Below are 15,797 nucleotides of genomic sequence, written 5' to 3'. Positions count from 1 at the left end.
TAAGTTCACTATATCTCTGTAGAATTCACTATATGAAGTTAATATCTTACCAACCCGGTGTACACTAAGTTAGTGTGCGCCGGGTCCATTTGAGTTTTTTTTTATTAATATAGGACATCTATATAAATATATTAAAAGGCGTGCGTAAACTAGTAAAGACCGGAGGTAGTGTAATGTTTTGTTGGAACTTGGAACTAGGCTGGCAACATGTTCTGGAAGTTCACCCCACCAATAAGGCAATAACCATTACAAGTTTACAACGTAACTCCTAATTACTCCCCGGTGGATGGTGAATGGTGATCTCATCTGAAATTCGGCGCAACCTTTTTCTCCCACCCACCACCAGGTAGCAGAGCTACTCTAATCTAAAGGTGATGGCCCTCTTCTTTATTTCCATCTTTTATTTTCGTGTAGTTTGATGTTCATTAATTATACTCTCTATTTATATGAATATTATGTTATGTAATATGTTGATGGATGATTGTTGGTGAAAAGGACAGATTTTTAGAATCCCCTTTATGTGAATTTGCAAGAATTATGACTGCATAAATGAAGTACGTTTAGTTTAGATCATCTTTACTGTTTTTCATGTGTGAATTATTGACCAGTGAAACTTAGCCTTGGACATATCATTATCATATTTATGTATCTGTGAGAAATATGAGTGGTTATTATGAAAGGATTTGGATTATCCTCCTGCTGCTTGAATCTTGATTTAGGAATTGGTAGACTGTGCTTTGTCACTTGATAGATTGGCAGGTTTTGCCGTCAGCCTGTGATCTATTATAATCTAATGTCAATGAATAATTCAATCTATTCACTTTGTTTTTTCGGTGAACAATCAAGGTATCCACCGCGATAGCAGTGACTAATCCCCTCACCCCGGGTGCTCCACTAAGGGTAAAGGGCTGGTCAAGAATCTCTTTCTATTCCCAAAGGTTGAGGATCGAACCCCCGATCAATTGGTTAAGGGACAAAGTGAGCAATCACTATGCCAAGACCACTTGGTTTAATCTATTCACTTTGAAAGTGCACCCAAGTTACATGAATGAACAATGTTTAGTGTTCGTCTTTATGAACGGATGACTTGCCCGTGTTATGTGTAATAGTTTTACAGGGTGTACTTTCATCTATTACAAAATGTTGAAACACAAAACCAATAGACATCTGATCACTATTCCCTATACATGCTCTCATCTTTACAGTGTAGTTAATTTCTCACTCAAAATTATGAATAATATTAGTCGTTGATGTTTGTTAAGGAAATGTTTGGCAGAAGTAGTGTTTAAGAGTAGGAATATTATCTTAGATTGTCCAATTGCTATTATTAATGGATGGAGCCACGGAAGAATTCTGAATCAAGAGCGTAAGGGGAAAGGGTTAGTTGAATTTAAAGAACATTTACGATTGCCATGTTTATTATTAATAGGGTGGAGTAGTGATTACAACTTTCAAGCTGATGGGTTTGTTTTGTATACTTCATTTGTCCATTTGTTCTCCCTTGTGGGATTGGAAGTATGGAGATTACTGGAAAGGGGAAGCAACTCTTTAATGCAGGTATTTGTTATGGGAATCAAAGATTAGAGTGAGGGCCGATCATCCATTGGGTGGGAAGAGATCATGATGGTTTAGATGGGTTTTAATCTAGACTGTAATTTATTTCTTTTGTTCAAACTCCGTATGTGCATTAATAATTAAGAATCAGAGTTTTAATACATCATACGTTAGATTGACATAACTGGTTTCAGGTTTCTAGCTTTGCATTCACCTTTAACGTAAATGGTGTATTTTGCTGTAATACCTCCAATTTAGACATTACTTATGCTGTTAGTTGAGAGCTTTTGGATTTTAAGTTTTTTGTGAAACTGAAAACCAATTTGAGATCTTTCCTTTATTTGGGTCATGCAACATACAGAGGAAATTCTGTCAAATTGTCTCTTGAAGGTCTTATGTATCTATTTAACATGATATATTGGTAGAAATATGGGATGTCATGTGGTTATCAATTATTCAATAACTCATAGGGTATCATTATCAACCCTCATTGCCATTCATCATCAGGAGACAACCTTAAAAAAATGGCAGAGGAGCCTAGGAAGAAAAAGGTCATAATTGACACCGATCCTGGCATTGGTACGTCTTCATTATCATGCTTGCTTGCTTGAAGCTTTAGTGACTTTCTATGCCTCCTAATTTTTTTTTCTTTAGCAACGGGTTTTATATTTGTGTTTATGTTTTATGATTTTGAATAAATGCAGATGATGCTATGGCAATATTTGTGGCACTCCAATCACCTGAGTTGGAGGTGATTGGTCTTACTACTATTTATGGCAATGTCTACACCACCCTAGCAACAAGAAATGCCTTGCATTTGGTATGCTTTAATATCGTACCAATCTCCCTTTAAACTTTTTCTCAGTGGCATCTAACTACAATTGTAGATGGCATTTGTCTAGCATGTCTGGATCTGATGTTCCACATAAGTCTTAAAGTCTTATTTTAATTACTGATGTGAGTATGCCAGTGAGGTTTTAGCTTTAGTGGTTATGATGGAGATATTATTTACATTAGGCATCAGGTTTTGCCGTTTTGGGCGGGTTGCAGTGGGCCATTGCGGGTCAATAGGTTTGAATTCTGTTTGTTAACGGACAGGGCTAGGCCAGGTGCGAGTCACTTACTTTGAACTAAAAATATGCAGAGTTAAAGGCATGCATGTTTCTCATCTTACTCAATTTCAATAAAGGACCCAGTTAAGATTTACATCTTCACTGTTAGAATTGTATAGCCAAACATAAAGGTCGCTAACCCGAAACGTAGCTATATACTGATATGACAAATATGGACTTTTGGCATCATCACTGAACTCAATATCTTTTCAATTGAAGTTAATTCTTCTATTTTTTCCCGGGTTTCTTTTTTTGTGTGGTCTAGTTAGAGGTGGCTGGAAGGACGGATATCCCAGTGGCTGAAGGATCTCATGTGACCATCACTGTATGTCCTTTGTCGTGAAATACCCTTTTGTTTCAATTCTATTTTAAAGTTATCATGTTGCAAGCTTTTTAAGATGCCCTTCTGAAGATATTCTTCACATTGTTTGTTGCTCGTTAAAGAAAGGTACAAAGCTCCGCATAGCTGACTTTGTTCACGGGACAGATGGGCTGGGTAACCAAAACTTTCCTCCTCCAAATGGGAAGCCGATTGAGCAATCAGCAGCTACTTTTCTTGTTGAGCAAGCTAATAAGTATCCTGGAGAAGTTACTGTGGTGGCTCTTGGACCTCTAACGAATATTGCTTTGGTTGGTCTTATTTTACTTGATCTTATACACCTTATGCCCTGTTTGTGTTATTGGGAGTTGAAATGGAATAATTGTCCATATTTCTATGGAATTTGCTGTATTAGCTTGTTTCCTTTATCTGTCACACTTGTTCACTCTCAAAATTTTGGTCCACAGGCAATCCAACTAGATCCTTCCTTTACTAAAAACATTGGGAGAATTGTTATTCTTGGTGGAGCTTTTGCTGTAAATGGCAATGTAAATCCTGCAGCTGAAGCTAATGTAAGTTTCGCAGTGTTCAAAAATTCCTGGTCCACATAGGTCCAATATCATAGTTCTCGTTGAACAATACTGCAGTGTAAAGGAATCAAAATTTAAGTTGTATGGGATGAGTGGATATACTTAAATTTTACTGTACTTTTTCCTTGTTGGTTTTAAGAATGTAAACTTGTTTTGGTCTGTTTTCAATACATAATTTCTGTAAGACTTTTAGAATTGGATGATCACTTATCTTCCTTTGTTTTTCTTTTGGGTGTATAGGCTTTCCTATTGGGAGAGTGTTGTTTTTACATGTTGTGAGAGTATATTTCTGTGTCAAAACATGGCTACAAGTTGATAATGGATTGTGTTGTTTTTTTCCGGATGAATCTGAACTTTTTACCTTCGATTGGTTGGGCAGATATTCGGTGATCCAGAATCTGCAGATATTGTCTTCACAAGTGGGGCTGATATTCTCGCTGTGGGAATAAATGTGACGCACCAGGTCATTTTCACCGGTAACATGCCAGCATTATTATGTGGTGGTTTTTACCTGTTTATCATGATAGTTGTATAACATCTTCCAATAATGTGAATCATGTAGTATAATGTTATTGCAACTTAGTGAGTGCTAATGTTCTCAGTTTCTTATTGACACCATATATTCTTCTCCGAGCTTGTTGATTTAACTGCAGAGTTTAGTTTTGAAATAAAAGGGATTGGTTGATGTCGTTATCTTTCCGAAGATTGATACTCTACATCATTAGATCCTGACTTGTAACTCCATCAAGTGTTGAGCCTGTTGGCTTTATTGAGAGTTTGTCTACCCTTTTCAATATTTTGCACCTTATAATGAGTCTGATATCCCAACTAGTAGGACGAGTTGTGGCCTGTTCCCATTATGTTGGAACTTATACCTTAATATTTTTTTTTACACTCCACCTCCCCCCGCCCCCAATTAAAAATAGTGTATATTTATTGTGCAACTTGTAAATCATGCTTTACTTGACTTTTATAAAGAGTTGGAGGTTGATACTCGATGAAGTAAAGGTTTTAGGCATACATTGTCGCTAGGATTTTGTTGTCAAGTGTTTCTCAGACAATTAATGTTAATTGATATTCTTACTTGCAGATGCTGATCGTGAGAAGTTGGCAGCATCAAATGGAAAATTAGCTCAGTACTTGTGCAAGGTTTTAGACGTGTATTATTTTTACCATCATGATTCATACAATATGAAAGGTATGTTGAATAAATTTTCCTAATGTTTTACCCTCCGGAAAGAGTTCCTTTATATACTTCTTTTGTCCGAGTAGCTGGTAAAAGCATTTGGTGATGTGCAGGTGTTTATCTTCATGATCCAGCCACCATGCTTGCTGCTATAGATCCTTCATTGTTTACTTGGACAGAAGGTGCTGTAAGAGTGCAAACAAGTGGCATTAGTAGGGGTCTCACAATTCTGTATAACAAACAGAAAAGGTATGCAGTCCAGATTCATGGCATAACACTTAATTATGTGCATAAAGATATGTAAAAGACGTCGTTGCAGTCTCAATGTATGATTACCGCCTATACCTCACTTATTAGTCAAATGAATTACACTAAATACGTGTCTTAGGCACTTATTATAACTGTACTATGTGGAGGGCCTAGGGCCTATATCTTTTCTGTCTTATGTAAAGCTAGCTAAAATTTAGTCAAGTAGAGTTTCATACTAAAATGGCTAGATTTGGGAATTAGAACGATATGGTGGGACTGTGGGACAATGGGTGTATATTTCTTTCCTTTCCTTTTCCATTTAATGGGACAATCCTTTCTTCAATATTACCTCTATTACTTGCTACACTTGCTTATTTTTCTGCTTTACTTGCTTGCGCATCTAATAGGTTTGAAGAAGTGACCGAATGGACCGATAAACCTACAGTTAAGGTGGCAGTCACAGTTGATGCTCCAGAAGTTGTCAAAATGCTCATGGATCGTCTTATAAGCTCATAGTTTGTGGTGCTAAGCACAATAATTGAATCAACTTGCGCTACTCGTCTTTTCCTTGATGTAAGGTGAAATGCATGGCTTGAGCTCTGTTGCTAATGTATAAATCTACTTGAGGCATGTGCTAACCAGAGCCCAGAGGGTAGTTGAGTAGCTATTGGGGAGAAGAGATACTATTGTTTGAATGCACTTTAACCATTCTTTTGTCTTCCAATACAGTTGGTTTTTGTATTTGTAAGTTGTTATAGATTTCAAGCTAATAATAACTTTAATCAAATCAAGGTCATGGGATCAAATCTCACTAGGGGTTATTTGGGGTGAGGTTTTCCTTACTATCATCTTTCCTCCCAAAGAGTTTGACTTGCAAATATGACTGGTTAAACGTGAGCGAGGTGCCAGTTTAGTAGAATTCTTCATCTTACCTACCTAATTTTTAAAAAAAATTTTAACTTTCCTTTACCAATACAAAAAAAATTTACGGTAAAAGTTACTTTTTTTTAAAGAGAAATTTCATTAATTGAAGGTCAAATGAGATCTATAATAGATATTAAAGAAAAAATAAATACAATGAAATAAGGTTAAATCAAATTCGTTTTCGAAGAAATTACAATGAACTAGATTGAGCAATACAATACAACCCCTTTGTATTTGCTGAATCAAGCAGCTATTGATGAAGAAGTCTATCATTCTGACATAGTTTGGGAAAAACATTCTTGATCTAACTATGTTTATCGCATCCGAGATTCCAATACTTTTATGTCGAGTCTCAAACTTTAACTAATGAGAACAATTTCTCATACTAAAAAAAAAACATACTCACAACTCTTATAAGGGTGAAGAAGATCTCCACAACAGAGACTAAATTCCCCATAACAGGGTTTGAAAAAATCTCATAAAGACATACTAATTTCTTCAACAAGAAAAGAAAATGAACTAAAAAACTGGGTGAAAATGGGCTTACCACGAATGAAATCATGATGAAGAATACTGAAAAAAGGGATTATGTTTCATCTTCCAAAAAAAATTAAGTTTATGGTATTTTTTTTCTATAAACAATGCTTTTAAAGGTTTTTTTTTGACAAATTTTCCTAATATGTTTGGTTGACATCAAGGAATGTGCAATTCCCATGAATTGATGTGGGAATTCGGAGTGGGCAAATGAATTTCCACGTTTTATGAGAATTTTAACTTTTCAAGGATTTTCATTGCCTCCATTTTTCCCACTTCCTGCAAACCATGCCAAATCAGAAAATCACTTTTCTATTGCCTAAATAATTACCTATATACCAAACAATCACTTAATTTGAATTGAATTGGACCTATAATTACCCAATTGGTAGATGGTGGACTCATGTCTACCATTCTAATGGTAGATACGGGCCAAAACGCAGCCCATAAAACACGTGAAACTATTGTACATCAACTGTTTTCCAATGAACATGTGAAACTAATGTACATCAATTGTTCTCCAATGAATATCGATCTCGATGATTCTCCTTGTTAATCTTTATCTTTATGTTTCTTAGTTTGTTTTATTGCAAATATTTCTTTGTTCATTGTGTTTTCTTTGTCTGTTCATTAGCTTGAGCGATTGTTCATCAGATTTTTCCTCTTACGTTCATCTTTTTTTCTTGTTGTTCATTGCTGATTTAGATATTCATTGAGTCTCGTGTGTTGTTCTTTTGTTTAGTTTGTTCATTGAGGATGTTGTTTTGTTCATTGTGTTTAATGGTGCGCACCATTTAAATGGTAGATTGGTGTCTACCATCTACCCGAGTAGCTTATACTCTAGCTTTGATTATTTTGAGAGAAGACCTTATAAGGGTATATTACTTTCAACCTACTTTTCTTGAACTTATCTTAATGTTATTTGAACTTAAAACTTTTTAAAATTATTTTGAAACTTTCACACTCTATGAACTTTTCTGTAACTTCTCACTAAGTTTTTCCTTATTTCTTTGAACTTTAATTAATTTCTTCTATTTTAAAAAAAAAAATTTAACGAACTCTTAATATGATTATGTAACAAATGTTCTCTTTTCACCAAAATAAAATAAATTAGAGAGTAAGGGATTATGATTTATGAGTAGGGAAGGAGAATGAGTTAGATTATACAGGGATGTACTTACATAAAACTACATACTTTTTTTTTCTATAGTTGCGCCATTTAGTTTTCAGGTTTGTCGAGACGCTTCTTCAAACGTCAATATCTCTAATTGCGTATAAGTAAAAATTATAAAAAATTGATATTTGGAACCATTACATTGACACAAAATCTAATCAGACCTCAATTAACTATTATATATATACTTCCTCCGTTTTTTTTAGATGTTACACTTTCTATTTTAGGAAATTTTGAATTAGATGTTACACTTTTGTTTTGGGTAATAATTTCTCTCTATCTCTCTCCTATCACATGTTTACATGGGTCCCTTTTGTTTTATTTGAGTTTGTCTTGTAAGAGACCGCCTACTTTTAAATTAAAATTAGGCAATGGTAAGCCCAATATTAGAAAGAGAATTAGCCCAATAGTGATTAAGTAAATTTCTTTCGGTGACTAGTTTAATCCATTTAGTGACCATGTCTACTTTTATATTAAAATTAGACCGTCTCTTTCAATAATTTTTGTTCTTTCTATCTATCTCTCTCCTCTCCAAAAATTACCTAGGAGTCCGTGATTTGAAAAGTGTAACATCTAAAAAAAAACGGAGGAAGTATATAATAATGCGAAATAACTTCAATCTGTGGAACATGGACCCGGGTGTATAGTAATCTACATACACCCGGCATGAAACGGCAGTACTTATTTAATGAAACGCTGCTGGAGGAAAAGGCATAGTATCACTTACATGTGTTCCTAACAATATAATGTAGTATAAGGAAAAAGGCTTTTGGCCTTAAACATCTGACAACAAATTTAAAAAAAAATGATAAACCTTGGTTTTTTTACTTTTATTTATTTAGAAGACATTGTAACTTTTATATTTTTTTTGGTCTTATCTCACTTCTCTATCTACCATTTATAATACTTGTTTTTTTAGTCTATTGTTGAATAATATATTTAGAGCATTTTTTTTTCTCAATTACTAATGCACATGCTCTTTATTCTTTTTGATGATTTTCTTTGTTTGATAGTTTCATGTTTTTTCATATTTATTTTTATTTTGTTATGATTTTTTATATAGCTTTTTATATCTCAGGTCTTATATACTTATGTTCTTTTAATTAATATGATGTTCCTTGTTTGATACTTCATGTTCTTTTTATGTTTTATTCATTTTTGTAATTTTAATAATTTTTGAATCTCAATATTATATACACATGTCTTTTACAATCAGTAAATTGTTCATTGTTTTATATTTTAATGTTCTTTTCTTATTTATTTATATGTTTATGAATTTTTAATAGCCTTTTGTTTCTCAAGTACTATATGCACATACCCATTTACAAGAGGCGGGTACCTATTCCAAAGTACTATATGCACATGTTCTTTTATAGTTATTATGATGTTTCTTTGTTTGATATTTCATGTTCTTTTTATAATTTTATTCATTTTTGTATTTTTGATATTTTTGTTGCAATGTTCCTTGTAATCAGTATGATGTTCTTTATTTTACACCTTCATGTTCTTTTTATGATTTTACTCGTATTTGTAAAATTTACTCTAAAATTCATTTTGTTAGAAAACAGTTTGCTAGTCCACGAATTGTGTCAATTATGCTACTAATTACGTTTCTTTTTAATGGCAATGTGATTTTTAATGGTTAGAAAAAATTAGAGTAATGAAATAATATAAAAATATGTTCCCTTTCTATGCCGATTTCATCTAATATAGCTTCGTCATTATTAACGTCATTCAAAACTCATCTCGAAATTCACAATCAATCATTATTAGTGTTATTATTTACAAAGTGAATGCAATCCAAGTAATTTAGTAATATAGTGTTAATAATGTTGTCAAAATTTACTCAAAATCATACATAATAGTAGTTTTTTAAAAAAGATGGATGATATCCACAAGGTACATATATTTGATATATGTGGAGATACTTGCTAGGATCGTCCCACTGTCGCAATTCATGGGAAATATTGGTGGGTAGTTATTACTGCCGCAATTTACGTTTAACAAAATTCTTTTTTTTTTTATTTAGTTAAGGGGAAGATAAAACTTCACGCACTACTCAATCAAACGGCGCCGTTATCAAACAGGTCCACAGAGAGCATCATGCTCTCTAGTGCACCTACAAATTTGCGGTTAAACATCGCCCCAAATTACTTAAAATCGCTCCCCTTCTCTTTTTTTTTTCCACCACCCGCCACCACTTACTTCCTCTGCCAACTGCCACCACTTCCCCTGAGTGGACAATGAAGTCGAGGCAGCAGCAAATGGAAGAAGCCACATACAAGAAGGTGGCAGTTACCTCCTTCTCAGCCATGGTGGCCGAGAGCACCACCTTTCCCATCGACATAATTAAAACCAGACTTCAACTTCACGCTTCATCTTCCACCACCATTAACGCCTTCAAAGTAGCTCTCAACATTGTAACAAATCAAGGTTTTCTGGGTTTATACCAAGGTTTATCTCCTGCTATCATTCGCCACCTTTTTTACACTCCCATTCGAATTCTGTGTTATGAGCAGTCTAGAAATACCCTTTTTGCTGCTCAATCTCAATCTCTTTCTCTCTCCTCCAAGGCCCTTCTTGGAGGCCTTTCTGGGGTTATTGCTCAGGTAAAACTTTCATACTTTCTAGCCTTTTTTGGGTTTCTCTTCTGTGAAATTGAATCTTCATATTTTGGCAGATTTAAGATTATGTTGATTAGTGATTTGAGATCTTGGGGGGGTTTATTGATTGGTGAATAGTGAGCTATGTGATGTTGATATATGGGTGCGTTCTTTTCCTCGAAACTTATTTGAATTGAACTTATTAGACCTAATTAGAGCGCCAAAACTCATTTTTTTTTAAGGTGAAGAGAATGCACCCTTAGTATGTAGAATTATCTTCTTCAATCTTCATTTTATGTGAATTTTTCTAAAAATTGTATTGTGATGCATTAGTTAGGTGTTTTCAGTTTGCTGGATTTTGGTTTTGTGGTGATGAGAGAAAGCTATAATTTGTGAAAGGGGTGAAACTTGGTATCCTATGTCATTATTGATTAGGAAATTGGACTAACTAATGAAAGTTATGTGGAATTTAGGTTGGTAAATAATGGTAAGTGGTATCTTGTGTGTGGATGATCGCATTTTACTTCTTCAGGAAGTTGACAGAGCAGTTTTAAAATTGACAGGAAATTGGACTAACTAATGAAACTTCTGTGAGTCTGTGAGCTTTGCTTTTCTAAAGTCTCGGTTTCAGAAATTTGTCTTCGTTTTTGTCAGTTATGCATTATTTAGAAAATCAAGAAATGGCGATGCTGAATGTGATATAGAATTATAGTTCCAGGCATCCAGGGGACTGTTAGCCATGATCCGAAGGAAAGTTAGAGCCGATAATATGATTACATTAGCTATCATGCATACCTTTGTATACAATATCAATTGACGACGATCCTGATTGTGATATGGATTCAGCCTCCAGCTATATAGTGGCCTCAAAAAATATGTAGAAGCTTGGACCTTTAGCCTGATCATAGCCAAAGATCAGCTGGTTTTGCTCTCTCTGATTGCACTATTAGATGCTGGAACCATCTTCCATGCATTAGTGATCCAACCCTTCTTCATCCTTATCTTCCTTGCAACACAAACATCTTTGGTCTTACAAGGGTTGAAGATGGATGACTTGTTACGAACATAGCTGAGTGCCTACTGCCTAGGAGATTATCTCGAGGACAAAATTTCACAAAATATGGTGATGACTTACTATTCGAATGAAATATGAATCACAATTTTTTTTAATCAAAGGCACGCGTACCTCACTTCTCCTTCACATCTCTCCTTCATTACCTAAGTTCATCCTTAGTTGTGGGTGTACTGCAGCTTAGTTATGTAATTGGATTGGTAACTAAGTTTTTTAGTTTTAACTTGTAAGTTTTTATACACATCCTTGTGCTGAAATAACTTTGTTGGTTTTATAAACCATCTCTATTAGTTCGTGTAAATTTCACACAATGTCGTGACAATGATCAGGTTGTAGAGCTATACTATTTTTATTGTCACTGCTGCTTTTTAGAAGATGTTGACTTAAAAGACTTAATGTGAAAGAATGTCCAGATATTATATCCATTCTTTTGGATTGGTTTTCTGTTTGTGCTTTTCTTGTTCCTTTCTTCTGCCTTTAGAGGATAATTGTTGCTGAAAAAGAACCGGGTTTTCCACATAAAATTCTTCCTGCCAGTGGTTCCTGTTACGAACTTTATTTGGTTGAGAAGGGTATATATAAGCTATGGGAACCAGCAAATATACTGGATCCAAAACAAGTTATTTTACTTTTGAAATTGCATACAAGATGAAGATAGATGTTGGAGGCTCTTCTCCTTGTCCGCTGAGCAAGTACAGTTTGCAGGCAGATATTGTGTTAAAATGGCTTCAGCCTTCAAATGTCATATTCTGGTTGAAGTTAGAATACTTGCGTGTGACCAATATAACTTTTCCTGCTACTTGTGTTATCCAACTTTTGACAGTTTCTGGTATAGGGAATGAAAAAAGAAGAGTATTTCTCTCCTTGCAGACTAATGACTTGTGAATTAGCTGATAGTTGTGTATATCTTCGTTGTTGTCTTCTTTACTCTATCCTATCTTGCTTGCAAAAATTTCAAAATCTTCGTTCATACCCCTAGGTGTACAGGTGGTGGCAAGCCCAGCTGATTTAGTGAAGGTTAGAATGCAAGCTGATGGTCGTTTGATCTGTCAAGGCCTGCAACCAAGATACTCTGGCCCTATTGATGCTTTTAGCAAGATCATTGCTGCAGAGGGTTTCCGAGGACTTTGGAAAGGGGTCGTCCCAAACATGCAAAGAGCATTTCTAGTAAACATGGGAGAATTGGCATGCTATGATCACGCAAAGCACTTTGTTATCCGGAATCAGATAGCAAATGACAACATATATGCTCATACCCTAGCATCTATCATGTCAGGCCTCTCAGCTACGACCTTGAGCTGTCCAGCTGATGTAGTAAAAACAAGAATGATGAATCAAGCAGCAAGTGAAGATGGTAAGCTGATGTACAAAAATTCTTATGATTGTTTGGTAAAGACGGTTAAGCTTGAAGGAGCGAAGGCGTTATGGAAGGGGTTCTTTCCTACATGGGCAAGACTTGGTCCTTGGCAGTTTATGTTTTGGGTCTCTTATGAAAAATTTAGGCAGATTGCTGGCCTTTCTTCTTTCTGATATTAATCTGTATTATCATATTTACTCTAATAGCTTTCCAAGGCATCTCTTTTATAGAGGTTTTGATTGTTTGGTTAAGACATTATGTGACCTAGGTTTCATATAAGAAATTTATCCTGAGATTTTAGACCTGTCAAACAAATTAATCATGTTGGTTATTGGTCGAATAATTTTTTTTATTAATATAGTTGTTATGTTATTGCTCCAATAATATTTTTTAATTATTAGTGCAAAATCGTGTTAAAGGCTAGTTTAGCCCATATTTGATTGTGTAGCATCTCAAGTATGCTAAACTTTAATTTCTCTTAGAGAACTCCAAAACTTTTGAGTTTCAAATGGATGCATATTAGATTCCCAGTTATAGATATGTGCCACATAGCCACTCAGAAGTCAAACCTTTCATGGCCAACTAATCCTTCAGTTCTTAAATTGTTTCTTGATTTTCACGTTTGTCATTGCATAAATTTAATCATCTAAAGATAATGAAAAACCTATATTTTGAAAATAACTAACGTAATTTCAATCACATGTTAATAAAAAAAATTAATTCTAACTTTTTTTCATTTTCTTAAGATAATCTCAACTTTGTATTATTCAAAAATTAAGATTCAAGTTTCGGAGAACGTTGTTAATATAATCCAAACTCTTATTTTTCTACTCTTCTCTAATTCACTCGGGTATATTATATTATATATGGAATCAAGAATTCGAGTTATTTTATAAAAAGTACCTTCAAACTTCAATTATTAAAAATAACGAAACATTAAGATTATTTGAAAAGATCGGTGGAAGTTGAGATTGTTATGTCAAGTTTCTCACTGTTTTAAAACATACTAGAAAAACAATATGGTTCAAGTGAGATAGACTGATCAGTATAAAAGAAAAAACCAATCTTCAAAAGGGACACAAACACAACAAGAAGTTAGAACATGAATATTGGATGTTAATGCATACTTCTAATCACTCTAATCCTAAATCATGTAATCATAAGCGGAACCCTGCCCATCTCCTAAAACTTGTAATATCACTCCCTTGAGAAACAGCCAACCCAATTCCAGTCTTACAGTCTACTCCAAGTCCTGTATAATACAATCTCCACCTATCTTCATCTCCATCCATTTGAACCAAACATGGAGATCCCACTCCCTTGCTATCCCAGCCATCCTCCGACGACGCCGTTAAAACCGCCTCATCGCTTACTCGTCTCCAATCCTTCAATCCATCCTCAGATACCGCCATTCCAATACTTCTTTTCCCATCTTTGGCAACACTTTCATATGCCATCAAATAGTTTCCAACTTTCTTATCTTTCACTACACAAGCATTTAGTGCACCCATTTCATCAAAACACTCCTCATTGCTTGATCCTTGTCCTATTGTCTTAATCTTGCCTAGCTTCACCCACTTAATCCCATCTCTTGATCGCGCGATTCCAATACCGAATTTCCCTTCTTGAGGATCAAAGGAATGGTAATACATTCTCATATCTCCATTGCTATGGGAAACAACATGTGGAGAAGCAATGAACAAAGAATCCCATTCCCATTCCCCATTTAAGTTTGATCCTACATCAAGTAAGGCTCCACTATGATGATCCCCTTCAATTCTTGCCCAATTTCTTCCATCTTGGCTTATGGCTAACCCTGGCAATGACTTTGAAACTCTCCCGAATCCGAGCCCGATCCCAAGCCCTGGCCCGTTTACAGCTTCAGTAAATTGAAGGGAGTAATCTTGTGGAGACTGCACTTCCATTTCCACCTCCTCAGAGCTATAACCTGTGTAGTAAAGCCAATAAACAGCAGAGGAAGCTCTAACTTTGTTGCTAGACATGATCATAATTTCTGAAGGTCTAATACTCTTTGTATCAAATGCCCACCAATCTTCACCACAAGTCATCACCATCCCTGTACCAGAACTTGAATCACCAGCAGCTTGCTCTCCCCTCTCCCAATGCACCCCGTTGCTCGAAATCGCCAACCCGATTGAACCCGAATCCAAGTTCTTCTCAGATTTCCCATAGTACCACATATACCATCTCTCTTCATCGTCACTCAAGAATCTTTTTACAACAGGGGAACCAATCTCAATACTATCCCAACACCCACTTTGGCCTGGATTAAAGATCAAGCCCCTAGAGGACGGTGCAGGAGGGGTAGATGTGGGGTTGTCTGAGCTGAAAATGAAGTTGGGTTGGGTGTCCTGTAGGTCATTCTCATTCGGGTCGAATTCGAATTCTGCATTGGATTTGCAATTGGGATTTTCCTCAATTATGTTATCAGTTTGATTGTGATTGTTGGGTTTTCTGGAACAGAGAGCTAGTGACAATGGAGGGTTGAGGTATTTAACAATATGCAACTTAGGAGAGAGAAAGGTGAGATTTTTGGGTGAAAATAAAGGATTTAAGTTAACTGGGTTCATTGTTTTTGGGAAATTAAGGGTTTTCATGTTGCTGTGGAATTGTTTTTGGTGGTGATTTCACCTGTGCATATGTTGTGGAGTTGGAGGTTTTTTCAGTTATGGGTTTCTGAAGGTTGCAGAGAAAGACCGCAGGAGTATCCAAATAAGGATAACAGCCACTCAAATTGTGACACGTATTTTGTCAAAGCACATAGTGTAACTTTAGTGGTTCATAATGGAGAACTAGAGATATGGAAAATTTGGTCATTTAGCTGATCTGATTTGGTAAAAGTCATTTGGTTTATGTTGTACAAAAATCCTGTTTTTCTAGTCCAGCAAAATGTCCAACCCATTATGAGATTACCATTACACCTTTACATGCAAAACGTCAGTTTCTCTTAACACTACCTCCGTTTTTTATTAGATGTAACAATTGGCTTTTTGCATAAATATTAAAAAACGAGAGAAAGTAAAGTAGAACCAATTGGACATGCTATTGGTATGTGAGGGATTGAGATTTGAGAGTAGCTGGGATATCTGCTCTATTCTTCTC

At 35.2% G+C, this 15,797-nt stretch overlaps 3 protein-coding genes across 4 annotated transcripts; 2 read left to right on the top strand and 1 right to left on the bottom strand.

The window, feature by feature from the left end:
• The first annotated feature begins 212 nt into the window (after positions 1-212).
• LOC104897870 (probable uridine nucleosidase 2) lies at positions 213-5,806 on the top strand. Of its 2 annotated transcripts, none has more exons than XM_010684829.4 (10): positions 213-371; positions 2,062-2,133; positions 2,259-2,374; positions 2,932-2,991; positions 3,111-3,296; positions 3,453-3,557; positions 3,955-4,051; positions 4,666-4,773; positions 4,875-5,010; positions 5,418-5,806. In XM_010684829.4, exons 2-10 carry the CDS (start codon positions 2,079-2,081, stop codon positions 5,524-5,526), a joined length of 972 nt encoding a protein of 323 aa, XP_010683131.1. In that variant the 5' UTR covers positions 213-371; positions 2,062-2,078; the 3' UTR covers positions 5,527-5,806. The 2 variants fall into 2 exon arrangements, with proteins under 2 accessions (XP_010683131.1, XP_019106062.1); XM_019250517.2 differs by having other exon boundaries at positions 232-371; positions 2,025-2,133.
• Positions 5,807-9,780: 3,974 nt separating this feature from the next.
• Positions 9,781-13,017, top strand: LOC104897869 (mitochondrial uncoupling protein 3). The gene is made up of 2 exons (XM_010684828.4): positions 9,781-10,251; positions 12,305-13,017. The coding sequence occupies exons 1-2, from the start codon at positions 9,886-9,888 to the stop codon at positions 12,845-12,847; spliced, it is 909 nt and encodes a 302-aa protein (XP_010683130.1). The 5' UTR covers positions 9,781-9,885; the 3' UTR covers positions 12,848-13,017.
• A 705-nt stretch (positions 13,018-13,722) lies between these two features.
• On the bottom strand, positions 13,723-15,749 carry LOC104897868 (uncharacterized). Its single transcript, XM_010684827.4, has one exon. The coding sequence runs from the start codon at positions 15,290-15,292 to the stop codon at positions 13,832-13,834; it is 1,461 nt and encodes a 486-aa protein (XP_010683129.1). The 5' UTR covers positions 15,293-15,749; the 3' UTR covers positions 13,723-13,831.
• Positions 15,750-15,797: the final 48 nt, after the last annotated feature.

The sequence above is a fragment of the Beta vulgaris genome, chromosome 6, assembly GCF_026745355.1.
Source record: "Beta vulgaris subsp. vulgaris cultivar EL10 chromosome 6, EL10.2, whole genome shotgun sequence".
NCBI classification, from domain to species: domain Eukaryota; kingdom Viridiplantae; phylum Streptophyta; class Magnoliopsida; order Caryophyllales; family Amaranthaceae; genus Beta; species Beta vulgaris.
This window is presented reverse-complemented; position numbering and strand designations above follow the sequence as displayed.

Coding starts and splice junctions, on each gene's coding strand:
- LOC104897869 (XM_010684828.4), top strand. CDS start 9,886: ATGAAGTCGAGGCAGCAGCAAATGGAAGAAGCCACATACAAGAAGGTG. Junction 10,252..12,304: donor TTTCTGGGGTTATTGCTCAG/GTAAAACTTTCA, acceptor CTAGGTGTACAG/GTGGTGGCAAGCCCAGCTGA.
- LOC104897868 (XM_010684827.4), bottom strand. CDS start 15,292: ATGAAAACCCTTAATTTCCCAAAAACAATGAACCCAGTTAACTTAAAT.
- LOC104897870 (XM_010684829.4), top strand. CDS start 2,079: ATGGCAGAGGAGCCTAGGAAGAAAAAGGTCATAATTGACACCGATCCT. Junction 2,134..2,258: donor TGACACCGATCCTGGCATTG/GTACGTCTTCAT, acceptor GAATAAATGCAG/ATGATGCTATGGCAATATTT. Junction 3,558..3,954: donor ATCCTGCAGCTGAAGCTAAT/GTAAGTTTCGCA, acceptor TTGGTTGGGCAG/ATATTCGGTGATCCAGAATC.